Consider the following 25,088-nt stretch of genomic DNA (forward strand, 5'->3'; position numbering starts at 1 on the left):
GGTTCCTCTAGCATACTTGTAAAATGCATGTATAAAAATGCCACAAATCAAACTGTGAGATTAGACTTGCTTTCAACAAGACTCTAAATACTGTTTCAGTCAACACCATTTTAGTACTAGTGTGGATGTAGCTTGCTGGCATAAAAGCACAAAAGGTTCAAATAACCTTCCCACTGCTGTTCAAGAAGAGAAAGTCTACCCTCTATTACATGTCTGATTCCAAAGAAAAACATAGGATTGAACATATGATTTTACTGATTACGCATCAGCAGCAACGAAGCCAGCTTGACTTTCAGATCTCAGGTTGAGTTTGCAGAACTGGCACTTGGAAAAAGAACCTCATCTCTTTTACTTGTAACAAACATGAACAATGTGTGTTTTTTAACGAAGTAAAAGGTCTCCATCACTGAAAGCCCTTTCAGGCAGGAACAATCTTCTTATTCTATATTTGTACAGAAACTAGCACAGTGAACTTCTAGGCACTATGGTAATCCAAATAATATTAATAGAGAGGAGGAAGATGAGGACTGAAGGTTCCTGAAAAAAGGATCCTGTCAGCTGCAATTCTTGCATATAATGGGTGAAATCCAGGCCCACTGAAATCAATGGGAGTTTTTTCAATGACTTCAGTGGGGACAGGATTTCATCCAATACAGACGTATTAAAAATGGTGTTTTGTATTTTAATTAATGGCACTTTTTAAAAAGCCCTTACAGCAGAGTGTGTGACTTCGTCTTTGAATGATATCACTATCATCTGGTGGGTGTACAAAACAGATCTTGGATGTAGTATCTTAAGCTGACTGTGTAATATGAACTCCTAGAACAGAGCTGTTGTAATTTAGGGGCCTCTGTGCCCAAACACTGGGACTTCACATAGACCCAGGGGTTCATGACAGCAGTTGCAGAATAGAGACGTTATATGAATCCTTTTTTTAAAAAGTGAGTAAAGTAGTTACCCATATACAACACTTAATTTGTCAAGCCATCAGTCATTTAAACTATTTTTCTATTTAAAATCTAACATATTTGGTCCTCAAAGTCTATGCATAACAAAATATTTATTGCATTCCTGAGAGCCTGAAAATACGTTAGGCCCTCATCCTGCAAAAAATCATCATGCGGGAAGACTTCTTTCCATCCACACAGAGCCCCACTAAAGAACAGGAGGCTCCATGTGGATGCAGCATTTGCCCATATGTTGCAAGTTGTAGGATCTAGATCTTGGTACCAACATTTTTTTTTAATTTAAGATGAGCCTTTACTCACTTAAACCATGTACTTCACTGTTTACCCTCCCATGACAATGGTTTACACAGCTAACAGCAAATTGTTCTGCAGCACAGACTAAATTAAAAATGGAGCGACATAAATAATAAAATTAGAAAGATTAAGTAGCAAGGATATTAAAACATCTAGAAAAATTGCTGTTGGACTTTTTTTGCATAATGCTTAAAATGGTCCCCATTCTTATTTTCCCTTTTCTTCTAGTGAAAATTACTCACCCTTTGCAAGGTGTGGGATGGTTTTCTCTTCTTTTCAACAGTGTAAAGATTAACTTCCATATCACCTTTGACAGCTCGGCATTCTTCCTGAACCCTTAAAACATACGGCAGACATTCAGCTTATTCACTAAGTCATTAAACAGACTGACAACAGTATTTGCTTCCTTGCTACCAGCTAAGTGGGCATAAGTCCTCCTAGCACCCAGAGATTTTGTTTTGTTAAAAACAAACAAACAAAAAAACTCTTTTGATGTCATTTCCCTATAAAAGGGGAGCTGGCTGGATCTTTGATGATAGCTCAAGAAATCTTTCACTGAGCATGACGACCTATTAAAATTTTTAAAAGCTGCACTAGGAAAAAAAAAAAAAACTTTCAAGAAAGAACAGTCGAAATAAAACTGGCCCCAAAAAGGTAAGAATGGAATATCTGAACCAGCAAAGAAGGAGTTAAATAACCATATAGGTAAGAAATTACCAGTCTCCAAATTCCCAAGCAGAATATAATCCTAATTTTTAACTAAGTCTGAAGAAAATATGGTACTGCAAAATCAATTTATTAAAAAAAAAATGTAAATAATTTCTCTCATTTTTGAAAGAGGCATCATTGAAACACTATATGATTTATTCTTCCTCCCCCAAGCATTCTTTGGAACATTATACATCAGGAGTAGGCAACCTATGGCACGCGTGCCGAAGGCGGCACGCAAGCTGATTTTTAGTGGCACTCACAATGCCTGGGTCCTGGCCACCAGTCCGGGGGGGCTCTGCATTTTAATTTCATTTTAAATGAAACTTCTTAAACATTTTAAAAATTTTACTTTCTATAAGTCTATAATATATAACTAAACTATTGTTCTATGTAAAGAGACCTTCTAAAAACTTTAAAATGTATTACTGGTACGCGAAATCTTAAATTAGAGTGAATAAATGAAGATTCGGCACACTACTTCTGAAAGGTTGCCGACCCCTGTTGTACATGCACACCCAGGAAACAATAGACTCCCTACAGTTATAACATGATCTTTAGTAGTATATACAGTTCATAATGTTTGTACAATTGATTCCATATGGACAGCACATATTGGATTCATAAAGAAGTATGGACAAATTAACTCAATATGTTTTAGTATTCTTGTACTGCAAAGGAATGGAGATAGTTCCAACAGAAATTCAATGGCTTCATCTTACCTGCTAACCCCTGGATGCAGCTCATTCACCACTACTCTTCTGCTCCAGGCCATGAGATCTCTCTCTGTGGCCATCTGACTGCGAGGAGCATTGAGATGCATTTGCCGGACCCCCTCAATCTGACCGCTACGTCTGAGACCAACGTTTGGTGGGGAGTCCAAACCTGGACTTCTAAGAGCTAAAACACAAAAATGAAGATCTTTTTCCCTTTCATTTCCACAACTATTTTAATAAAAATCTATGCATAAAAATTTAGAGCCAGACAGAGAGTTTCTTCTCAGTCCTCTGCAAATGGCAGAGCATAGTTGCGCTGGTCCAGAGGAGGGCAATTTTATCACAGTTACTGATCAACTGAAAATCAGTAACTAACATGAGGTGAGGGGTTTTGATCCTTTCAATGAATATCTAGGGGAATACCTATTTCTATGTGTCTCTGGAATGTTACCAACCACTTTGCACACTCATAAAAAAAGTGATCAGTCAGTGCTGTGACTTCCTACGGTACCTGGAGTTTTCGAGGAGATTTCTCAGCCAAGTAACAACTAGGCCAACATAAGATGTGTAAGTAAAGTTTTTATAAGTACCTAGGGGCCAAAGTCCCATTGATTTTCATTAGGACTTTGACTTAGGAGCTTTTGAAAATGTCATGCTACAAAAGCAGATGAGATCGCTGTAGGCTCCAACACATCCGCTTGTACTGTTTCTATAACCTACCCTGTTGTGCCTTTTTTGAGGGTTCAAAAAAGAACTAGATAAATTCATGGACAATAGGTCCATCAATGGCTATTAGCCAGGATGGGCAGGGATGGTGTCCCTAGCCTCTATTTGCCAGAAGCTGGGACTGGGCGACTGGGGATGGAGCACTTGATGATTACGTGTTCTGTTCATCCCCTCTGAAGCACTTGGCATTGGCCACTGTTGGAAGACAGGATACAAGGCTAGATGGTCCTTTGGTCTGACCCAGTATGGGCGTTCTTATATTCTTCAAAACAACTCTGTCCCTGAGCTGCTCTCAAGGCAGCACAGCTACATGCTGTCACTTACCCAGAGCCAGACAAAGTCGGAATCTTTCCTTTAGTCAGTCAAGTGGGGATAAGAAGATGCTGGGCTGTACTAGTACCACAGCTATTCCTATCTTTGGTTTACTTGGCTATTTAGAAGTGAAATTATCTAATTTCTATATGCACAAATATGGTGCACATGCAAAGTACACTCATAATTATGTAAAATTGTATGAAAATCTGGTTCTTAAAGTGTCAATTAGGCTTAAATGTAAACACCTCACTGAGGTGAATACGGGCAGTTCACGTGTCCCACAGCTACTGTTTAAAGTAGCCTGCAAACTCTGGAAGACAATGGGGCATCTGTTTACACTCCGTTCATGTTTGGAAGGTTGTCTTAATCATATGGACTAGACTTTTTTTTTTTTTTTTTTTAAATGAAAGCTTGCACTATGCAAAATTTTAAAATCGGTCACAAGGGCCAGATAAGAACCTCAAGCAGGCTGGACCTGGCTTGTGAGCTGGGTGTTTGGAACCACTGATTTAGATCAAAATAAAATGAGGCATTCTGTTGGTAATTCTTTCCTATCACTTTGGTTTAAGGAAAGGCAGTTCTAAGCATACTGCTCCCATGGATCTGTATCAGGAGCAGATAGATAGTTTAAACATAAGCAAGTCACTCAGTCATTTAAAACCTAAAACCAGATTACTAGCAAATGTACAGTAAACTTTTTAAGAGCTTTGGATACTATGAATAAACTGATTTGTGACTAACTGACTCACAGCACAAGTCCACAGCATCTGTTACAACAGACAGTTAGCTGCTTTGTAATCAGCTGGTCAGATCTGATTGGGTTTGATTTTAGTTTTTAATCATGGTCTATATCAGAAGAGAAGTCAGGGAAACAGAACAGTGGGACAGGAGAACAAATTCAAGCTTTGAAATGAAACACTGGGACAAAGAAGATATGTTTATTTTATGAACACTGATGCATATAGGCAGCATCAAGAGAGCATTAGCCTTTCGCAGCACTGTACTCTAATAACTTTGTCTACTTATTAATTATACACTGTTGTGGTGACATTAAGATACGAAAAGTTAGAAAGCATCATCCCTGCAGCAAATAAATGATAATATAATAAAAGTTTATTTTAAAAAAAAGTTTGTAAGAGAATTATGGTCTAATTATCTTAAGCAGTCAGGCACTGCCCAGCTAGATCATCAAGTGCCCTCAGTTGTACCTCACACTCTCAGTTCTTCTACTAAGTCATCACCTGAGCTCCAAAGACCTCCAGATGGGTTATTAATGCTTAAATCAGTGGTTCTCAAACTGTGGGTCACAACACCATTTTAATGGGGTTGCCTGGGCTGGTGTTAGACTTGCTGGGGCCCAGCGCCAAAGCCCGACCCTCACCGTGTAGGGCCAAAGCCGAGGGCTTCAGCCCAAGGCAGCGGGGCTTGGGCTTCGGACTGCCCGCCTGAGGTCATGTAGTAATTTTTGTAGTCAGAAGGGGGATCGTGGTGCAATGAAGGTTGAGACCCTCTGGCTTAAATGAATGGGGAAAGACAGGGAAAGAAAACACACACAAGACATAATCATGGTAAAACTGGGCGAATAAATGATATTTTGGTTCAAATCACCAAACTGAAAAACCAGAGAAAATATTCTGTAAATGTTAGGCATTTGTCAAAAAAACAGAAAAACCCATTTTCAGGGAGTGGAGGGGGAACAGGCTGTGAGGGAGTGTGCGTGGTGTCCCTTGATAACCTTTAGTCAGCGGTTAATGCACTTGTCTAGGATTGGGAGACTCACATTTGAATCCCCAGTTTGAAGCAGGGATCTGAATTCACATCTCTCTCCTTTGTAACAATCCTAACCACCAGGCTATAGGCTATTCTGTTCTGAATCTCTCTGGCTGAAGCTATTCCACTTTGCATAAATATTCACTCAGCCAAGAGAGAGAATGCCTCCATAGCCTGGTGATTAACACACTCACCTGTGAGATAGGAGATGTGGATTGAAATCAATGCTCTGAATCAGACAGAGAAGATCTGAATCTGGATGTACACAGGCAAACACACATGCTTTTCTGAAACTGACCCTGAAAAACATTTCCCCAGCTGAAACTATTGGGTCAAATTTGCAAAAGCATTGGCATTCTCAGTGCAACCAATCCAGGCACCTGGTCACAGTTGTTCAGAGTGCTTTCCTAGCAGTCTGACTAAATGAGTAATCAAGACAAGGGGTGGGGGGGAATACTTACCACCATTAATAGAGTGTGATCTACTGTATGGAGGGTTTGGGATAGCTTCTCCGTCATTCATTCGCCTCAGATCTTGTTCTCTCTGCAGCTCCCTAATCATTCCATCCAGAATACTCTCATCCTGGTCATTAGTTTGCTGCCCAATCACCTGTTCAATCACTTCACCGTCACCTTAGTGAGAACAAAAACACCAGTTTTACTAACAACCCAAACACACACAAACTCCACACCAAGTGCCTTCCTGCCTTCAATTCACATACATTATATAATTTTGCATTTTATTTGTATAGAGCCAAGTTGACTCTTCTATTGTAAAATACATTGCTTACAAACTATTTCAATAAGGTGGTAAACTACAAAGATTTCCATGAGATACCTAGCTCCTCTGAATACTTTCCCATTAAGTTCAGCTCTAGTGGTTTCTCATTCCACTCATGCTACAGATTTTAAAAACTATTTTATCATTCATATGGATTGAAGCAAGAGCCAAAGACCATCAGTTTGTATGAACATATACTCAAAAAAGAACCAAGAAAAGTCTTCTTGCGATCTGGTTCTTATACCTTTTTATTTGCTACACAAATTTCTCTTGCCATATAGGGAACTACTTATCTACACAGAGTCCAAAATTTAAAAGATTCTCCCCACCCGTTTGGTATTGACAGTCAGATTTTTTTTTTTTTTAGAGATCCTTTTGTAGCAAAGGTTATATTACAAAGAACAAATTTGATTCCAAAACCCAAAACCCTCTTCCTTTCCAAAGATTACTTTATTTTGTTAATACAGTAGCTATAAAGTACAGGGCCCTATTCTGCCAGCCTTGCATACAGCCCCACTGAAATTAATGGATTCATTGACTATACAGAATAAGGTTCACTAATGTTTGAGTGCTACAGATTCTCTACAATAACTCAAATCCTGTCTCTGATTTTAAGACAGGCCAATCCGTACACTTGCATTGCTTCATTCATGCTGTAATTCATCCCCCACATATTAACATTGGGCTGAAGATCACTGTCTAGCTGAAAAAGAGTGATAATAGATCATTCCCTCTAGTGTTGCCCTAGTTAATTAGCATTCATATACTTTTCAATAAGTTTGTTAAACAAGAATTTTAGATAACATACCATTAGCCACATATCCCAGTTGAGGAATAAGTTGTTCATCCTTACAATTTTCACGTCCTGGTACAAGACGTTGGTATCTTGTGGGATGTGGATTTCCATCCACATCCACCAGGAATGGGGGAGGCATGAGATGTGGAGCCTGTTGGGTCTGTTCATCCAGCACATAGTTATTAGCATCACGGATCAGTGGTCGATAATCCGTATGGAAGAACATCTGATCTGGAATCTACATGAAGGACAATTTAGTAAGAGGCGAGTGTCCACTAACAGCAGTCTGCTTTGGAACAGTTTCTGCATCCACAGAACACAACTCCGACACTGGGGATCTGCAGGGCCAATTACATGATGAAGAACACAAATGCGTTCTATACCCAAGGCTTGAAAATTCTGATGCCATGGAGCAAACTTCAGCAGCAGGATATGCCAAGCGAGGCAGGAAGAGTGCCTTGTACCCCTTTCTAATGATTCTCCTTGGACAGCTTAAAGAATGACATTGCTGGAGTCTGGAAGTAAGTGTGCAGTCCTCCACGCACCATAATGAAGAGCAGATGGAGAAATAACAAAAATTAATCATGTAAGTAGATGGGGAAGAGAGTGAGAATGAGGTAGCCAGGTGCCAACAGGAGCTCAGAAGACCAAGTTTCACATTTCCTGTAAACTAAACGTAATTCTATTATAGGCTACAAAAAAAAATCCAAAGCCAAAACCACTACTGGTCCCACCACTACTCATATCCCAGAATGTATCTGAAAAGGCCTCATTTCATTTTTATTATAGCAGAGCAGCACTTCTGCTCTATTTAAGGTTCAGAGTCACTGTTTGAAAGGCGACTATTTTAAATGCACTAAAATCCACATGCTGACTGAACCTCACGAGTGTGGGGTCCAAATTTAGGCTCATGTGTGTAAAGGGGTCCTGAGATACAGCCCCCCCAAAATGGTGTTTACAAAAATCACCTGGCAGTTCTAACTCTTTTGGCCCACACATGGGTCTCAAACTATAGCTCTGATCCGCTCCAAACTGGTATCACCCTTAGGAATTTATCTAGTGCTTGGACCCACTTCCCCTTTGGAGAAGCACATTTCAAAAGCTATTGAGGGTAAAAGTTTAAAACTCCAGGTAAGCATGAGTGAAACTGACATGCCAAAGAAAACAAAATGCAGCCAGACAGTTATTATAAATGCTGGGAGGTGACATCCTATGGTCACTGAACCTGAGCTACACCTATGTACCGCAAGGGGAAACCCTACAGCTTCCAAGTGTGCCCTGTACATGTTCCTTGCTCTTTGCCTGCATTCTGCAAAGGCTCTTTTTGAAAGTTGGGCACTGAGACCAACGTGTCTACTTTACAGAGCTCAAAAATCCACAAGGAGACACTGATTCTACTGTAGAAGCGTTGTCAAGGAAATTAGTGTTAATTTAAACAGAGGAAAGATGAAAGACTCTAGTAAGCAGTTAGGAAAATGCACTCATGCCTCAACCTTCTGAGCAATGGGACTAAGTAGGGTAAAAGAAAAGTTGCTTATAACATTTTCTGATTCTTATAACTATTTTGGTGCAGAGCTAAGGAAGAGAGGGGGGTCAGAGCCGAGTGGGGGGATGCAGGGCTGTGTTAGAGCAGTGCATGAGGTGTGGGGAATGGGAGGTGGTGTGGGGAATGCCCCTTTGCCAACCTTCATCCCTTAGTGCTGTGTTCTTACACGGCTACTGAGGAGCCAGCACACCTCGATAATGACCCTTATTAGCGTAAGGGAACATCCAAACACTGTTTTTGAAAATCTAGTTCAATGGTTAGAACTTTGACAAATAACTAGGGTTCCAAGAGAGTAGTTTTTCTATGATCCCTCAATGAATAAAGGATCATCCTCAATAGGACCTTTCCTTTCCGAGAGCTCAGAAGCACTGACGGAGCAGAAACAATAAGGAGGGGAAGCTGGAATTCATCTTCTTTAGTGACATACTTTGGAGCAAGGAAACTGGAGCCATCTGTGCCCTCCCTCCCCAGCTCCCTGGGACTGCTCAACTAGGTTAAAGGAGGGGGCGCCGAGGCTCACCAATAAGGGGAAGGAATCCAGAACTCTCCACCTTCTGGATGCTGCCTCCACCAGTGAAAGGGGCTCCTCCTGTCCCTTCCTGCCTCCAGCTTGGATGTCACTCCTCGCAGCCATGCCCCCATCCCTCCCCACAGCCCTTCCTAGTTTACCAGGGCCATGGACTGAGTGGCAAAGCAGAGGAAGGAGCAGGTGGACATGTGGAGAGGCCTTGGAGGAGCAGGCACGGGAGGTGGAGGGGGGGGGGAAATGGGTATGATGAAGAGAATATTAGAGGAGTCGGAGCAGTGTAAGAGCAGCAGAGAGGCATCTGAGCAGTGATGGAAAATATGGGGGTGCTGGGAAGGAGTGGGTGCAAAGGAAGGGATGTCAGCTGTCTGAGCAGTGGGCTTCACCTCTGTCCCAACAAAATCCTCCACATACATGCCCCCATATTTGTCCCCTTGCTTCAAAAAAGTCCCCAATGACTTCATGCTAGTCCCTGAACTTGCATGCATCCTTTCCCCAGCTCCTCTATCTATGGGTCCCATGCCAAAATCTGCCTCATCACAGGGATGGACTGAGGAGGGAGAACATGGATGCGCTGGACAAGCAGAGAGGCCAGAGACAAGGTTACGATGGGGGAGCAAAGGAACTAACATGAAGCCAATGCATTCTGTGATCAGAGTAATCATTGACAAGAAGCCAGAGGCAATGGAAGGGGAGAGCTGGGCTGTGGTGCATGGGGATGCAGAAAAATTATTTTTAGAAAACCAAGAACATTAAATGTCCAAGAATTTCATTTCCCTCGAAGTTAAAGTTATTCAGTGGTGCTTCATGCTCTTCCAGAATGGGGAGAGTGGCTACACTGAAACTTCTGAAAATCAGGACATACGAAGTTAAGGTACATGCTCAATTCACAATGCAACCTTAACTCTGCCCGCTTTGACTGGTTCCCCAATGTGCTGATAGCTCAGGCTATGATTTAGTCATGGATATTTTTAGTATAAGTCATGGATAGGTCACAGTCAAACAAAAATTCACAGCTGGTGACCTCTCCATGACTTACACTATAAATACCCCTGACTAAATCTGGGGGGGGGGGGGAGGAGGGAAACAATGCATTTTGATGGGGTGAAAAATGTGTAAGAACAACAAAAAAGACTGAATTATGTCCAAACAAAAAGGCCTACTGATATAACTTAAGGACTGTATAAAGATCATGCCTGGTAAACAGTGAAATGTGGGATCAGAAATCAGTGAACCAAAATTGATGTGTCACAAATTAGGCCTAATCAGTGAACCAAGTAATGAGAGGGTGGGCTAGTCTGCCCTTCTCTCCCCTATAGGAGTCTTAAAAAGAAAAGATTTCTGGGAAATATTAGAAGCATCAGCTGTCTACCAACAAACATTGCAGCAGGATTTAATATTATGGCTGCCACCTCCAACATCTCCTGGGATCACACACCTTCTTCATCCTAATCCTAAGAGACATCTTGACTGGACAGGGACCCAGGTGACATCACCACTTCCACGAGCTTCTTCCCAAACATCACCTGGGATGTTAGAACAGATGCGCGCGCACACACACACACACACACACACACACACACACACACAGTAGGAGAGCACATCCTTTTCCTTCCATTTCCTTTTGCCTTTGAAGTCCAGCTTAGCTGGCCAAGACTATATATTTTGCAACACACCTGTAAGCCTGTGACCAGAAAGACAGCTAACTGTAATTCCCTTAACACCCGATGTTGGTACAAGTTTGCCAGGTCTCAGATTGGCTGATAACACTGGTCTACAATTTTTGAGAAGTCGTCTGCTTCAGAGATATTATGTATTTTGATATGCTGAATTCAAATATGACAATTAAAAAAACTGATTGGCTACTGTTTCTAAGATATTTAAGTTTTTTACATTTTATGTGTATGTATATTGTGTAGATAGTAGTTTTAATCATAAATTGTAAACCTAGGTCTTTTCATGTGTTTATGGTTGCTTTACATGATAATATTTCACCTGTCCTGTTTATGTAACACTTTAAAAATCAGCAAAAGGGTTATATAAATAACATTTATTATGAAACAAAAGGCAAAAAACTATTATGTACATAGTTTAGTCCTATTCAGTGTCTACTTGGCGCTTCTTGGCTTGTCTCTTGTATTCATTAAATGGAGCATCTCTTGTCACTGTCCAGCAATAGTCTGCAAGCATTGATGGGCTCCATTTGCCCTGATAGCGTTTCTCCATTGTTGCAATGTCCTGGTGAAATCGCTCACCGTGCTCGTCGCTCACTGCTCCGCAGTTCGATGGAAAAAAAATCTAGATGAGAGTGCAAAAAATGAATCTTTAGTGACATGTTGCAACCAAAGCTTTTGTATGCCTTGAGGAGGTTTTCCACCAACAACCTGTAGTTGTCTGCCTTGTTGTTTCCGAGAAAATTTATTGCCACTAACTGGAAGGCTTTCCATGCCGTCTTTTCCTTGCCACAAAGTGCATGGTCAAATGCATCATCTCAAAAAAGTTCACGAATCTGAGGACCAACAAAGACACCTTCCTTTATCTTAGCTTCACTTAACCTTGGAAATTTTCCACGGAGGTACTTGACAGCTGCTTGTGTTTTGTCAATGGCCTTGACAAAGTTCTTCATCAGACCCAGCTTGATGTGTAAGGGTGGTAACAAAATCTTCCTTGATTCAACAAGTGGTGGATGCTGAACACTTTTCCTTCCAGGCTCCAATGACTGTCGGGGTGGCCAATCTTTCTTGATGTAGTGGGAATCTCTTGCACGACTATCCCATTCGCAGAGAAAACAGCAGTACTTTGTATATCCAGTCTGCAGACCAAGCAAGAGAGCAACAACCTTCAAATCGCCACAAAGCTGCCACTGATGTTGGTCATAGTTTATGCACCTCAAAAGTTGTTTCATGTTGTCATAGGTTTCCTTCATATGGACTGCATGACCAACTGAAATTGATGGCAAAACATTGCCATTATGCAGTAAAACAGCTTTAAGATTGGTCTTCGATGAATCAAGGAACAGTCTCCACTCATCTGGATCGTGAACGATGTTGAGGGCTGCCATCACACCATCGATGTTGTTGCAGGCTACAAGATCACCTTCTATGAAGAAGAATGGGACAAGATCCTTTTGACCGTCACGGAACATGGAAACCCTAACATCACCTGCCAGGAGATTCCACTGCTGTAGTCTGGAGCCCAACAGCTCTGCCTTACTCTTGGGTAGTTCCAAATCCCTGATAAGGTCATTCAGTTCACCTTGTGTTAGGAGGTGTGGTTCAGACAGGGAGGATGGGAGAAAATGTGGGTCCTGTGACATTGATGGTTCAGGACCAGAAGTTTCATCCTCTTCCTCGTCTGACTCAAGTGAGAATGATTCTGGTGCATCAGGAACCGGCAGTCCTTCTCCGTGGGGTACTGGGCGTATAGCTGATGGAATGTTTGGATAATGCACAGTCCACTTTTTCTTCTTTGACACACCTTTCCCAACTGGAGGCACCATGCAGAAGTAACAATTGCTGGTATGATCTGTTGGCTCTCTCCAAATCATTGGCACTGCAAAAGGCATAGATTTCCTTTTCCTGTTCAACCACTGGCGAAGATTTGTTGCACAAATGTTGCAGCATATGTGTGGGGCCCACCTCTTGTCCTGATCTCCAATTTTGCAGCCAAAAGAAAGGTGATAGGCTTTCTTAACCATAGTGGTTATACTGCGCTTTTGTGATGCAAAAGTCACTTCACCACAAACATAGCAGAAGTTATCTGCACTGTTCACACACGTACGAGGCATCTCTGCTCACTTGGGCTAAACAGAAATGTGTCCCTTTGCAAAATCAAACACTGACAAGAGAGCACGACACTGTAGGATTTCTAGAGCTGATATTGGGCAATTTGTTCAGCAGAGTGATGTAAGCTTCGTTATGTTATTCGACATTGGTGAGGCCTCATCTGGAATACTGTGTCCAGTTTTGGGCCCCACACTACAAGAAGGATGTGGAAAAATTGGAAAGAGTCCAACGGAGGGCAACAAAAATGATTAGGGGTCTGGAGCACATGACTTATGAGGAGAGGCTGAGGGAACTGGGATTGTTTAGTCTCCAGAAGAGAAGAATGAGGGGGGATTTGATAGCAGCCTTCAACTACCTGAAGGGGGGTTCCAAAGAGGATGGAGCTCGGCTGTTCCCAGTGGTGGCAGATGACAGAACAAGGAGCAATGGTCTCAAGTTGCAGTGGGGGAGGTCCAGGTTGGATATTAGGAAAAACTATTTCACTAGGAGGGTGGTGAAACACTGAAATGCGTTACCTAGGGAGGTGGTGGAGTCTCCTTCCTTGGAGGTTTTTAAGGCCCGGCTTGACAAAGCCCTGATGGGATGATTTAGTTGGGAATTGGTCCTGCTTTGAGCAGGGGGTTGGACTAGATGACCTCTTGAGGTCCCTTCCAACCCTGATATTCTAGGATTCTATGATTGCATCATCCATGAATTCTAGGAATAACATGATGCAATTCATATCATGTATGACACAATACCAGCTTCAGATCGCATCATTCATTGTTTTGCCTAAAAAGCAAAGTACTGTCCAAACCTAGTCATAGATTTATTCACAGATCCAGTCAAAGATGTATTTTAGTCATTTCTGGTTTAAATTGAGATCCCTTCCCTTTAGAACTCACTTATCCTCCGCCATTCCCAAGTCAAGGGTCGTATATACTGACCCAACAGCATATCTTGAAAACTAGAGCCAATCAACAATTTTAAGCATCATTTTTGTTCTCAGTGACCCAGAATTAGTAGAGTTTGATTACATTTATTTCAGAAACATTTTGGCTGTAGAGCTGTGTAACATGTACTGTGCTTATGTTTCTTCAGCAGTGAGGTTACAAATGAGAGTCAACACAAGAGACAGAAGAAGCATTTTCTAATCTTTGCTGTTCTCCCCACCACACCACCCCTCTTGTGTGAGCTTTTCTTGTTTTGTCTTCTATGAAATGGGATTAGATTTTAAGAATAAAAACAATGAGACCTCCAGCCTGTCTCAACTAAAAATTCTTCTCTGTCCCCAACAGGACAGTTATCACCATCATTAATATCATCTAAAAAACGCTCAAGACAAGGGAATTTCCTTCTTAAAACTCTCTCCAGCTAAAGAGAAAGGGAACAAGGGTTATAATTAAATGAAAGCCTTACCTAATAGTTAGGGCCCTACCAAATTCACAGCCATGGAAAAACGCATCTCGGACCATGACATCTGGTCTTCCTATGAAATCTGGTCTTGTGTGCTTTTACCCTATACAGATTTCACAGAAGAGAACAGCGTTTCTCAAATTGGGGGTCCTGACCCAAAAGGGAGTTGCAAAGGTGTCACAAGGATAGTGTGTGTGTGGGGGGGGGGGGGGGGGGGGGGGGGGAGGGTCCACGATCAGTGTTCCCTCTAATTTTTCCAACCCAGGTGTGGAATGAATTGTTATGTTCACCAATATGGAGGGGATGTGTGACACATCACCTGAATATTGGTGCACATAACAAAATTCATGTGGTGGGGGTGGGGCCGAGGGGTTTGGAGTGTGCGACAGGGCTCAGGGCTGGGGCAGAGGGTTTGGGTGCAGGGGGTGAGGGCTCCGGCTGGGCATGCAGGCTCTGGGGTGAGGGTGGGGGATGAGGGGTTTGGGGTACAGGAGGGTGCTTCGGGGCTACAGCAGGGAGAGAGCTCTCTCTCCCTGCAGCAGCACCTGTGCTGGGGGGGTGGGGAGAGGCACCTCTCCCCGCCGCAGCAGTTCTGGGGCTGGAGCTGCAGGATAGGCACCCTTCCCCCAGTAGGTCCTGGCCGGGGCTGGGTATGGACCAGGGGAGGGGCGCCATGGCAGGTCTGGGCCAGGGTAGGGGCGCTCCGGGCTGCGCCAGAATTGGCCATGGCAGGTTCGGTCTGTGGCAGAATCGGGGCGGGGGAGGGGTGCCCTGGCCATGGCGGGTCCGGGCTGCCCCAGCTGGGTTCGGGCCGCGGTAAGGGCACTCCGGCCACAGCAGGTCTGAGCCACAGTAGAGTTGGGGCTGGTGGAGGGGCACCGCAGCCAGGCTAGGTTGGGGCGGGGGAGGTGCCCCCTCCCCGGCTGCAGCAGGTCTCTAGGCAGGTTCCCTGAGCACCTGCGCAGCGCTAAATAGGCTGCTGTGCAGCCGGGCGGCTTACAGGGAAGTTGGTCACAGTATTGCCACCCTTACTTCTGCACTGCCTTCAGAGCAGGGCAGCTGGAGAGCAGCAGCTGCTGGCCAGGCACCCAGCTCTGAAGGCAGCGCCCCGCCAGCAGCAGTGCACAAGTAAGGGTGGCAATACCATACCATGGCATCCTTACTTCTGCGCCATCCTTATTTCTGTGCTGGTGCTGATAGCGGCTCTGCCTTCAGAGCTGGGCTACCGCAGCCGCCACTCTCCAGCTGCCCAGCTCTGAAGGTAGCGCCACTGCCAGCAACAGTGAAGAAGTAGGGGTAGCAGTACCACAACCCCCTACAATAACCTTGCACCCCCCACACACTCCTTTTTCAGTCAGGACCCCCTACAATTACACCACCATGAAATTTCAGATTTAAATAGCTGAAATCATGAAATTTACCATTTTAAAAATCCTATGACCACAAAATTGACCAAAATGGACCTTGAATTTGGTATGGCCCTACTAATACTTCACATATAAAAAGCTCTGTGTTCCCTTTTCTGTATCTTTAATAAAAGGTTTTAAAGGATTTTAATTACACGTATGATATGGTACTAAGCAGGCTGAGGTCTCTGTATCAAACCCTGTTTAATGCTGTCTCATGTTGGACAGCTTCATGGCCATGTTTACACCTTTGTCTCTTTGGGTCCATTTATTTCACGTAAATGGATACAAAAGCACTTTAGGACAAAATCTAACATCTTCTCTTTGCTTAGGCAAAACTTGAGTTTAGGCTGGGTTTAGCAAAGAGGAGTTACCTACACCTGGCCTACACTCAAACACTGAGCCTAACTCCACACAGTCCACCCCACACTACTTTACCCTTGCCCTGAGGATTACATCTGAGACATTGCCTTCATGTATCCCTCTCTAAGCTGTGGAGACCAAAATCACATATGCCACCGAACGGCTGACAATCCCCCTGGCAAGAAGAGTCCTGTGTGCTGCTACCGATACAAGCTACAGAACTCAGCAATGAAATCAGGCATACTTGATCTCTCAAGGTACACGTGCACATTTCCTCCTATCACAGTGACAGCTCTTCCAATCTGCTCCAATTGATCCCTGCTCCATTCAATACAGGTACATAACAAAGTGAATGAAACCAAAGTGCATGCAGATAAATGCCACAATACGTACTTGGAACATGACTACAAGAATATGCCATTGTTTGTGTTGTTTTTCATGTCTACCTATGGCTCCACCCTACTGAACTACTCCCAGTAGCAACTACCAGCTCCAGAGGGCAGAGTTAAGGTTAAATTTCAGGAGTGCCTGAACCTTACACCTCTTTATTTCCTAATTTTCAGAGGTATAAGAAAAGAAATCTGGAGCATTTATTATACGAGTTAATCTCATCACTTTCTTTGACGTAGAAAAAGGCATCACTGAATTTATTGGATCTCGCAGAACATGACAACAACTGACCACCTATGTTGGAGAAAAGAACTTGTGTAAAATTTAAAAGAATAGAGTGACACATTTTGATCAAATAAAACCCTTCTCTCTTCCTTAAGATGCCTACAGACCTTCTTTGGTGTTTGGATTGCTTTTTCACAAAGTGACACTTTTCCTTGCCAGGTTAAGTTAATAACATGTAGTGCAGTCACATTCTCTCCAGGTTTGCCAAACATTCTCTATTCCCCCTACAAAAGAAAATTTACTGTGGGATATTTAAACACATGCAGATTTTAATTTAGAGAACCAGTGACTGCCACATAATTCAAGTACCATTTAGAGCTCATCATGAGAGAAGTACCATAAACAACACTTCCCAAACAAAACCAGCCCAAAATGCAGAAAAGTCTAAGATTCAGTCAACCCACCTTTTCATAATATTTATTGCATCCAAAACCAAATAATAGCAGATGCCCATGTGAGTCTGTGCAGGCAAAATGCTGTCCATCTGGCGAGAATTTGCAATCAAAAACAGCACCATGGCCCTGGCCTTCAATCTGTAACATATAAACACAGCATACCCATTTTAAAAACATTTATTTTCTAGACTAGCTTCAATATGATGATTTAATCAGCCGTACTTCAGATTCTTCAAATATCATTCTATAACTGCACACACATTCTGTTTATTGGTCCCAATTTAATATAAGATCCATCTCACACCAATTAAATGGAATTTCACTAATTCCCCCCTCCCCATTTAGCTATTTTTTAACATTTACAATTCTCAGTTAAGTTTTATGTTAGTGTCCCATCTTTCCTAAACCTTAATGTCAAAACTTAATGCCAACACCCTTAAAGCTCCATTGTGAAAAAGTTGGTCAAAAACATTCCATTGATTTTCAGAGATGTAAACATGATAGATTACCAAATGACTTGGTATTATTCTTAAAATAATTCTTAAAATCCTTCCTTCCTAAAGCCCAGTTTCATACAAATGTGAAAATATTTCCTGACAATTCTTACCATGTTAAAGTAATTGCGAATTTTTGTTCCTTTATCAAGGTCCCAAACAAAAATGTTCCCATCATGACCTGCAGAAAGCATGATCCTTTGGTCAAATGGATGTGCTTCCAAAACAAAAACTTCATCATCATGGCCCTGTGATGAAAGCAAAGCAGGAAAGGAAAGTAATGTTTCTATATAACAGCTCAATGTGCAACTAAATATTTATTTTGAGGTCAGTGATATGTAAGCATATCAGATTAGAACGGTATCACTCTTCAGTCACTGTTCTGAGGACTTTTAGCTCCGTTTACTATCATTCACTATCTCATAGCCCAGATTCCCAACTGGGCAAAGGTAAAGTGGAGGCCAACAAAGAGGACAATTGCAGCTCCCTGATCTTGGAGCTACTTTAATACAAGCTGGCTATGGCCCTAAGAGGCCCTTATGTCAGCCAGCAATTGCTGGAGAGCAGCAGCACTGTGCTAATTTCCTCTCTCCCCATAATACACACTCCTTAAACCAGGACTCAGGAGAAGCATACAACTGACCTACTTCAGAAGAAAGACATTACTTAGTGCCTGGAAGGATGGCAGACTCCAGCCCTTAATCTTGTTTTGGACACAGAAGTACAGAATTTTGAAATATACACTGGATTTTTACTCACAGATAAACTATGAAGAAGCTGTCCCGTGGTCGAGTTCCATACTTTCAAAAGGAAGTTGTTGACCGCAGTGATGACAGTGGTATCATATCGATCCCAAGCCACCATAGTAACCTTCAATTTAGTTACTTTGTCCTCCCCAGATACCAAGTTGTTACTGTGGAAATTCATAATTGAAAAATACAAATCATACCTCAGTAACTATAGCAAAACCTCTCAGTAGCAATTCAATTGGAAATTAGTGGGAGATTGGCTGTCACCACTATACTGTATACCAGGGATCGGCAACCTTTTGCATGCGGCCCGTCAGGGTGTGGGCTGAGGGATGTGCTGGCCGCCGCTTCCCGCAGCCCCCATTGGCCTGGAACGGCGAACCGTGGCCAATGGGAGCTGCGATCGGCTTAACCTGCGGACACTGCAGGTAAACAAACTGTCCCGGCCTGCCAGCAGATTTCCCTGACGGGCCACGTGCCAAAAGTTGCCGATCCCTGCTGTATACTATTGGGTATAACAGGACCGTGAAGTCTGATTGAATTTGAAAATAAATAATGGTTCATACAATTCTAGAATATATTTTGTTGTGGTGAAAGCAGGATATAGGAAATATTAAATACATTTGACATTAACCTTAATCCTTCACTTCCCTATTTGAGTAAATCAGCTCTTACTATTATTAAACATTTACACTGCAGCAGCACTTACAGGCTGCAACCAGCTTCAGCTCCATTGTGTTAGGTGCTGTACAAACATATAATGAATGACAGACCTTGCCCCAAGGAACTTACAATTGAGGTAGGAAGAATTTTTCTCTCTTTAGTCTTAAAATAAATTTTTGTTTTGAAACTGTGGAAATTTGAGAGATGCATGCACATCCATGCAATTTATAAACATTTGGAATTCATAACCATATTTACAAAACTGCGGAAAAGTTGGTTTATATTGAAAGATTTTCACTCTCTTTGAAAAGCTGAAGTAGTTTCACTTCCTTTTCTATGTAACAGATCATTCTTTTTCCTAGAAAATTAATCATTTCCCCCTTTTTCCAGTAGGCACTTTTTTTTTTTTTTTTTTAAACACCCACCACTGTTATTTGCTATAGTAAACTCCATCACGAGTACCCACTAGTTAAATAAATCTAAATTATAGTTAGATGGCCACCTTAAAGATGTTTAGTGTTACACATGTAACTTTTGAGAGATACATATATATTTTCCGAAACAGCAGAGGGAAATGAAATTCCATCTCTATTTTCTATGCCTGTGTTTGTTCTAATACTGGGCCACTTATTGAAGTCATTTGAAGAACAAGCAAAAAAATAAAAAAAAAAAAAAAAAAAACACCACACACCCTAAAAATTAAAAACCCAACTAGCATATCAAATCTTCAGGAAAAAAAAAATAATGTTAAGAAACACTATGAAAACATTCAGATTAAAGTCTTATAACCATATTAGATGAAGCAATAAAGAAATCCCAAAATATATTTTAAAAGGGACATAATATGGAAAAAAATAAAAGAACAAAGTTCAGATCTTTTCAGCATTTTTCTGCTCTCTGCCATTTGTTTTCTACTATACAAGACGATTTCCAGAATGACCTCACACCCTTTTACTGAAAACATTAATTCACTAGCATTCTAACTGTAATTGCAGAAAATCTTCACTATACATTAATGACCGGGCAATCCATGAAAAATTATTGAATTCATATGATTCAACACCAAGATGAATCACAGGATGTACTTCGTTTATTTTTGTCAATTCTTAGTTTAGTTTTAATGTTTATTATAATACTTCATAGTATATAATAAATATAATATGGCATATTTTGTAAAAAATAAATAAATCTTTGGAATTTAAGGCCACACTACAGCAACTACAATTGAATCTTCACTGATAAGTGGGAGAAACCACACTTTTTTTGTGCATCTTATAAAACGTGCAGCTCAAACTGCACCCAAGCGAGGTTCCACTACAGCAGAGGTGGGCAAACTACAGCCCGCGGGCTGGACCGTCCTGCCCAGTCATTGAGCCCCCGGCCCCTCCCCTGCTGCTTCGCCGCCACGCGGGCAGCGCTCTGGGCGGCGGGGTTGCGCGCTCCTGCCAAGCAGCGTGGCAGCGTGTCTGGCTCCGGCCAGGCGGCTCAGCTGCCAGACATGCTGCTCTGAGCGGCATGGTAAGGGGGCCAGGGGGCTGGATAAGGGGCAGGAGGGTCCGTCAGGGGACAGGGAGCAGGGGGTTGTTGGATGGGGCGGAGGTTCGGGGACAGAGGGGGAGCGGTCAGGGGCCGGGGAACAGGGGGGGTTGGATAAGTGTGGGAGTCCCAGGGGGGCTGTCAGGGGGTGGGGGTGTGGATAGGGATCAGGAGACGGGGCTCGGGGGGGGGGGTTGGATAGGTGTAGGAGTCCCAGGGAGCCTGTCAGGAGGCGGGGGTGTGGAAGTCAGGGGACAGGGAGCAGGAGGGGTTGGATAGGGGGTGGGATCCCGGGGGGGGGGGGTGGGCAGGGGCAGGGGGGGCCCAGGCGGGGGGGGCGAGGGGGCACACAGGGGGTGGGGGCCAGGCTGTTTGGGGAGGCACAGCCTTCCCTACCCTGCCCTCCATACAGTTTTGCAAAGCCAACGTGGCCCTCGGGCCAAAAAGTTTGCCCACCCATGCACTACAGCTTCTTTCCGAGAGAGAGAGAGACTATTCAACATTCTAGTTTCTTATGTTAAATAGGAAGAATGTGCCATCCATGGGAGCGATGAAACTGCTGAGTAGATATGTTAATAGATTAATTTCAAACGTTCAGAAGAATTGTCATTTAATGGACAAGGACACAGCACTTTCAATACACATCAAACTACATGCACTGAGATTAATTCAAAATATAAAATACAACATTTTTCAAATTAGTTGCTGGAAAGGTTTTGTTCTTACACATAGATGATGGCACAATATAAATTAGTGTTTTGCTTTCTTTTACCCTGTCATTTTAGTAGCCATATCCAGGACTATACTCTTCCATTCCTGCTGCTGGTATTGCCATATTCTTGCTGTTCCATCTCTGCTCCCACTGACAAATCTTAAACTGTAGACAAATGTGGAAAAAATAAGTCACGTAATTTGTCAGCATCAAAGCCAGAGAATATTTAATCTTTCTTTCTATTTTGTTTGTACATCTCTGTTCCAGAGTGTAATGAGAAAACAATGAGTTTATATTTTTTCTATTAGATATTGTACACAAGATTAATTACAGTTACAGCTAGCAGATGGCCTTGGAGCGAATTCAATGTTGTATTTCATATAAGCTGCACTTTCTCTTTTTAACGACATCAGGGAATCCCTTGAAACAGTTTACAACGGCAGAAGAAAAGAAAATATATGGCCAGGTTCTACTATAAATTATACTGTATTAACATCTGTACAAATTATGCCCAAATCTGCCAATGAATAGTGCTGTTTGTGAAGATGAATGTACACAGCTTTATTTTTCAAGCTATTTTAGGTTAAAATGTTAAATATTTAATAAAATGACACTCGCCTACATAAAACTGTCATGGTCATCAATGAAACAATATTTAGTTTTTCTTGTCATAGAGAAATTCCCCAAGTATTGTACATTTAATTCAAGGATGCCCAGCAAAATTTTTTTACTCTTAAGAAAAAAAAATTCACCTGAAGCTTTCCGTGTAAAAATGCAAGCGTACCCAAATTTATTTTAATAAGTGATGGTTTCTTTTTTTTTTAAAGTTTAATTCTTACTGTAACGGAGAAAGAAGGGAAAAAACCACCTACCAATACACTTATGCTAGGTTCTTCCTTTACTTTGACTTTATTTTCTTTCAAGGACTTTTCATTACTTCTACAATCTAAACAGGGGGTTGTGGATTTTATATTAAAAGCATCAATATAATTGGCTGAGTGGGGAACTTTCAAGTGTCTAAGTGACTTAGGACTTTCGAGGAGACTTTTACACCTACATCACTTAAGCCAGATCTGTATTAGGAGCACTTTGCTGGTATAACTATACCAGCTCACTACACAGGCAAAGCACTCCTATGGTCTACATAGTTTATATTGGCAAAAAGGACACAGTTCTGCCAGTATAAACTACAGTAGGAGCTTTTGATTGGCACAGCCACGTTGGTCAGAAATCACACCTCTTCACACCCCTGACCGACAGAGCCTGGCCAGCAAAGATCTGTAGGGCAGAGCTGGACTTAGGAACTTTTGAAAATTCTATCATGGGCCTTTTGGTTTTATTCTCTAACTCTCCTCCAGTGTTTATCTTCTAGATCAAAAGGTCTTGCAAGTAGGGACAGCGTATATATTAGTTTTCTGCAGAGTGCCAGCAACATTGTCAGAGGACAGCAAACAAATGTGAATAAAACATACCAAAGGAATGATAGCTAAGTGTAGCGGGGTGGTTACCCCGCTCCTGCCTGAGGGGTTGGAAAAGCCCTGGCAGAGGGCTGGGGCAAAGGGAAAAGCTACTGGGCTGATTGGGGAAGTAGCCACAGCTGGGCCATGCCCCAATCAGGCCCCAGCTGGCCTGTATAAGAAGGCTGGGAGCCAGGAACTTTTTCTGCCTTCAGAGAGAGAGAAGGGCCTGGCTGCAGGGAACTAGACAGGGTACCTGAGTGGAGCAGGGCTGGGGAAAGGCTGAGGAGCTGGGGAGCTCCAGCCTGGATAGCCTCAGGCTGTGGCCTGGTAATAGGTCAAGGGGTACTCGGGGTTGCAGAGGGCAACCCAGGGCTAGGCCAAGGCAGCAGGTCCAAATCCTCCTTGCTGATGATGAGTGGCCTATACTGCAGTCTGCCCCAGAGAGTAGGGGCTAGCTGGTGACTGGCAGTGGCCTTATCCTGAGGTGAGGTGGGGTTAGTGGGTGGAGGTTCCCCTGGGAGGGGAGACCTAGCATATGTATGGGTATTGCCAGGGGGCAGCACCCAGAGCAAGGGGCACTGGGGTCCTGGGAGGGATACGGGGGGCCAGAGAAGAGGAAAAGCGGATCACGGGCCTGCAGAGGGCGCTCCAGAGGCTGGTGAGCTAATTCCCTGGATGACCAGCAGGAGGTGCCGCAGGGGTGAGTCCGAACCCTCTTACACTAAGATATTGGTTTTAAATCCTGGTCCTGCAAAAGTGGAGCCAGTAGAAGGCTGGGGGTTTAGAGAGCAGATGCTGCATACGTACATTAACTACTTTACTTATTGTAATATGGATCCACAATAGAGTACACAGGGCAATATTCTTACTAAAAATCTGTACCGGCATTCATAATAATTCATGCCAGACACACAAGAGGTATTTCAGATTGGGAAATATTAAGACTGCTATACAATATTAAACTCTATTAATATAGTTCCTCCACTCAATGACACTTGGGGGAAAAAAGTGTACATAAACGACCAAAAAAATGTGGAGAGAATACTAAGCAATCCATGGAGCATCTGTATTCTTGTGGAAAAAATTGGACTGTAGTGCTCTCTGCTGCTGATTACAAGGAGAACAATTAACTGAGAGCTGCTTTTAGGTAAGTTTCAATATATCTGAAATGGGAGGGATGAAATATGCTTTTGTTTTAAATGAATTGTTATCTATTTTATAAACAGATGTAATCTGACATTTGTACATGAAGATAAACTGCATCTCCCACTCCTCTTGAAGAGTGGCCCTCTGCTTTGTCCTTTACATACAAACCAACACAAATCCCAGAGCCAAAAACATGGGGGACGGGGAGTTTCCTGGCTATCCCTACACAGTACATCTCTCCCTACAGAACCTCCCAAAAGTTGAGATCAGCTAAGGTGCTTTATTGAACAGCACATACATCTAAATATATGGGGACGGGAGGCAGCATGTTTGTAACTAAAAACGTGCTTCTCTTGCATGATTTTCAGAACTCTGTTTTGCTGAACTTCAAGGCATGGGAAAGGACTATTTGCTTACTCAAGCCATTGCCCAAGATAGGCCTGACAGAAGAAGTCAGACATCAAGGAATTAGGTCAGTTAGTAGCAGTTGCTGTTCTTGTCTTGCAGTAGCATATCAGCACTTTTATCCGTTTGGAAAGCGTTTTAAAATATGCCAACTATTTGCTTATAAAAAATAAAAAAACCAACCACTAATGGAAATGCCCCCAAGAAGCCTATGCAATGGGGGCATATTTTTCTATTAAATCAGATACAAAAATAAAATAGCCCTCTTAATCCCAATACCTCTCTTACAGAAGTGAAATCAGTACATGATGGGGTCAGGACAAAAAGGGAGCCTTAGTTATTAATTTCCTTGCTTTTGTTAAATATGAAATGCTAAATTAACAACAAATTAGAGTCTAAATTAATTGCCTTCCCACACCATCTTTAAAAAACAAACAACAAAGGGGGAAATAAAACTGCTTTTTCATTCAGTATCACACTGGGTTCATGGGTTCTTTTGGCCAGCTGCACTGTTGATTGCATCACTAGGATGTTGATCCAAGCACATTTCTTTTGAAATCAAAGAATTTTGCATTGTGCCTAAATGCAAAGGGAGGATTGTGCAATGAATAGTGGGGGAAGAGGACACAAGTAACCTCCTCTTTGGTGTCTCAATGTAGGAAATGGGAAAAATACAGCTCATCTGAATTCAAGAACTACATTAACAAAGCACTACTGCCAGTGGTAGCTTTTCCAAATAGGGGCTGTGGTCATGGCCTC

At 42.5% G+C, this 25,088-nt stretch overlaps 1 protein-coding gene across 3 annotated transcripts in view; it reads right to left on the reverse strand.

Annotated features, from left to right (window-relative positions):
* The window catches only part of BRWD3 (bromodomain and WD repeat domain containing 3), a 92,660-nt gene that overhangs the window by 32,520 nt on the left and 35,052 nt on the right, over positions 1 to 25,088 (reverse strand). For all 3 annotated transcript variants that reach the window (XM_034780888.1, XM_034780887.1, XM_034780889.1), the window contains exons 13-20: positions 21,379 to 21,483; positions 18,418 to 18,571; positions 17,772 to 17,906; positions 17,174 to 17,302; positions 7,086 to 7,311; positions 5,959 to 6,129; positions 2,693 to 2,870; positions 1,505 to 1,598 (exon numbers count right to left, since the gene is read on the reverse strand). In XM_034780888.1, the coding sequence (XP_034636779.1) occupies positions 1,505 to 1,598; positions 2,693 to 2,870; positions 5,959 to 6,129; positions 7,086 to 7,311; positions 17,174 to 17,302; positions 17,772 to 17,906; positions 18,418 to 18,571; positions 21,379 to 21,483 (1,192 nt within the window). The remainder of the gene's footprint in view (positions 1 to 1,504; positions 1,599 to 2,692; positions 2,871 to 5,958; positions 6,130 to 7,085; positions 7,312 to 17,173; positions 17,303 to 17,771; positions 17,907 to 18,417; positions 18,572 to 21,378; positions 21,484 to 25,088) is intronic.

The sequence above is a fragment of the Trachemys scripta genome, chromosome 9, assembly GCF_013100865.1.
Source record: "Trachemys scripta elegans isolate TJP31775 chromosome 9, CAS_Tse_1.0, whole genome shotgun sequence".
NCBI lineage: Eukaryota > Metazoa > Chordata > Testudines > Emydidae > Trachemys > Trachemys scripta.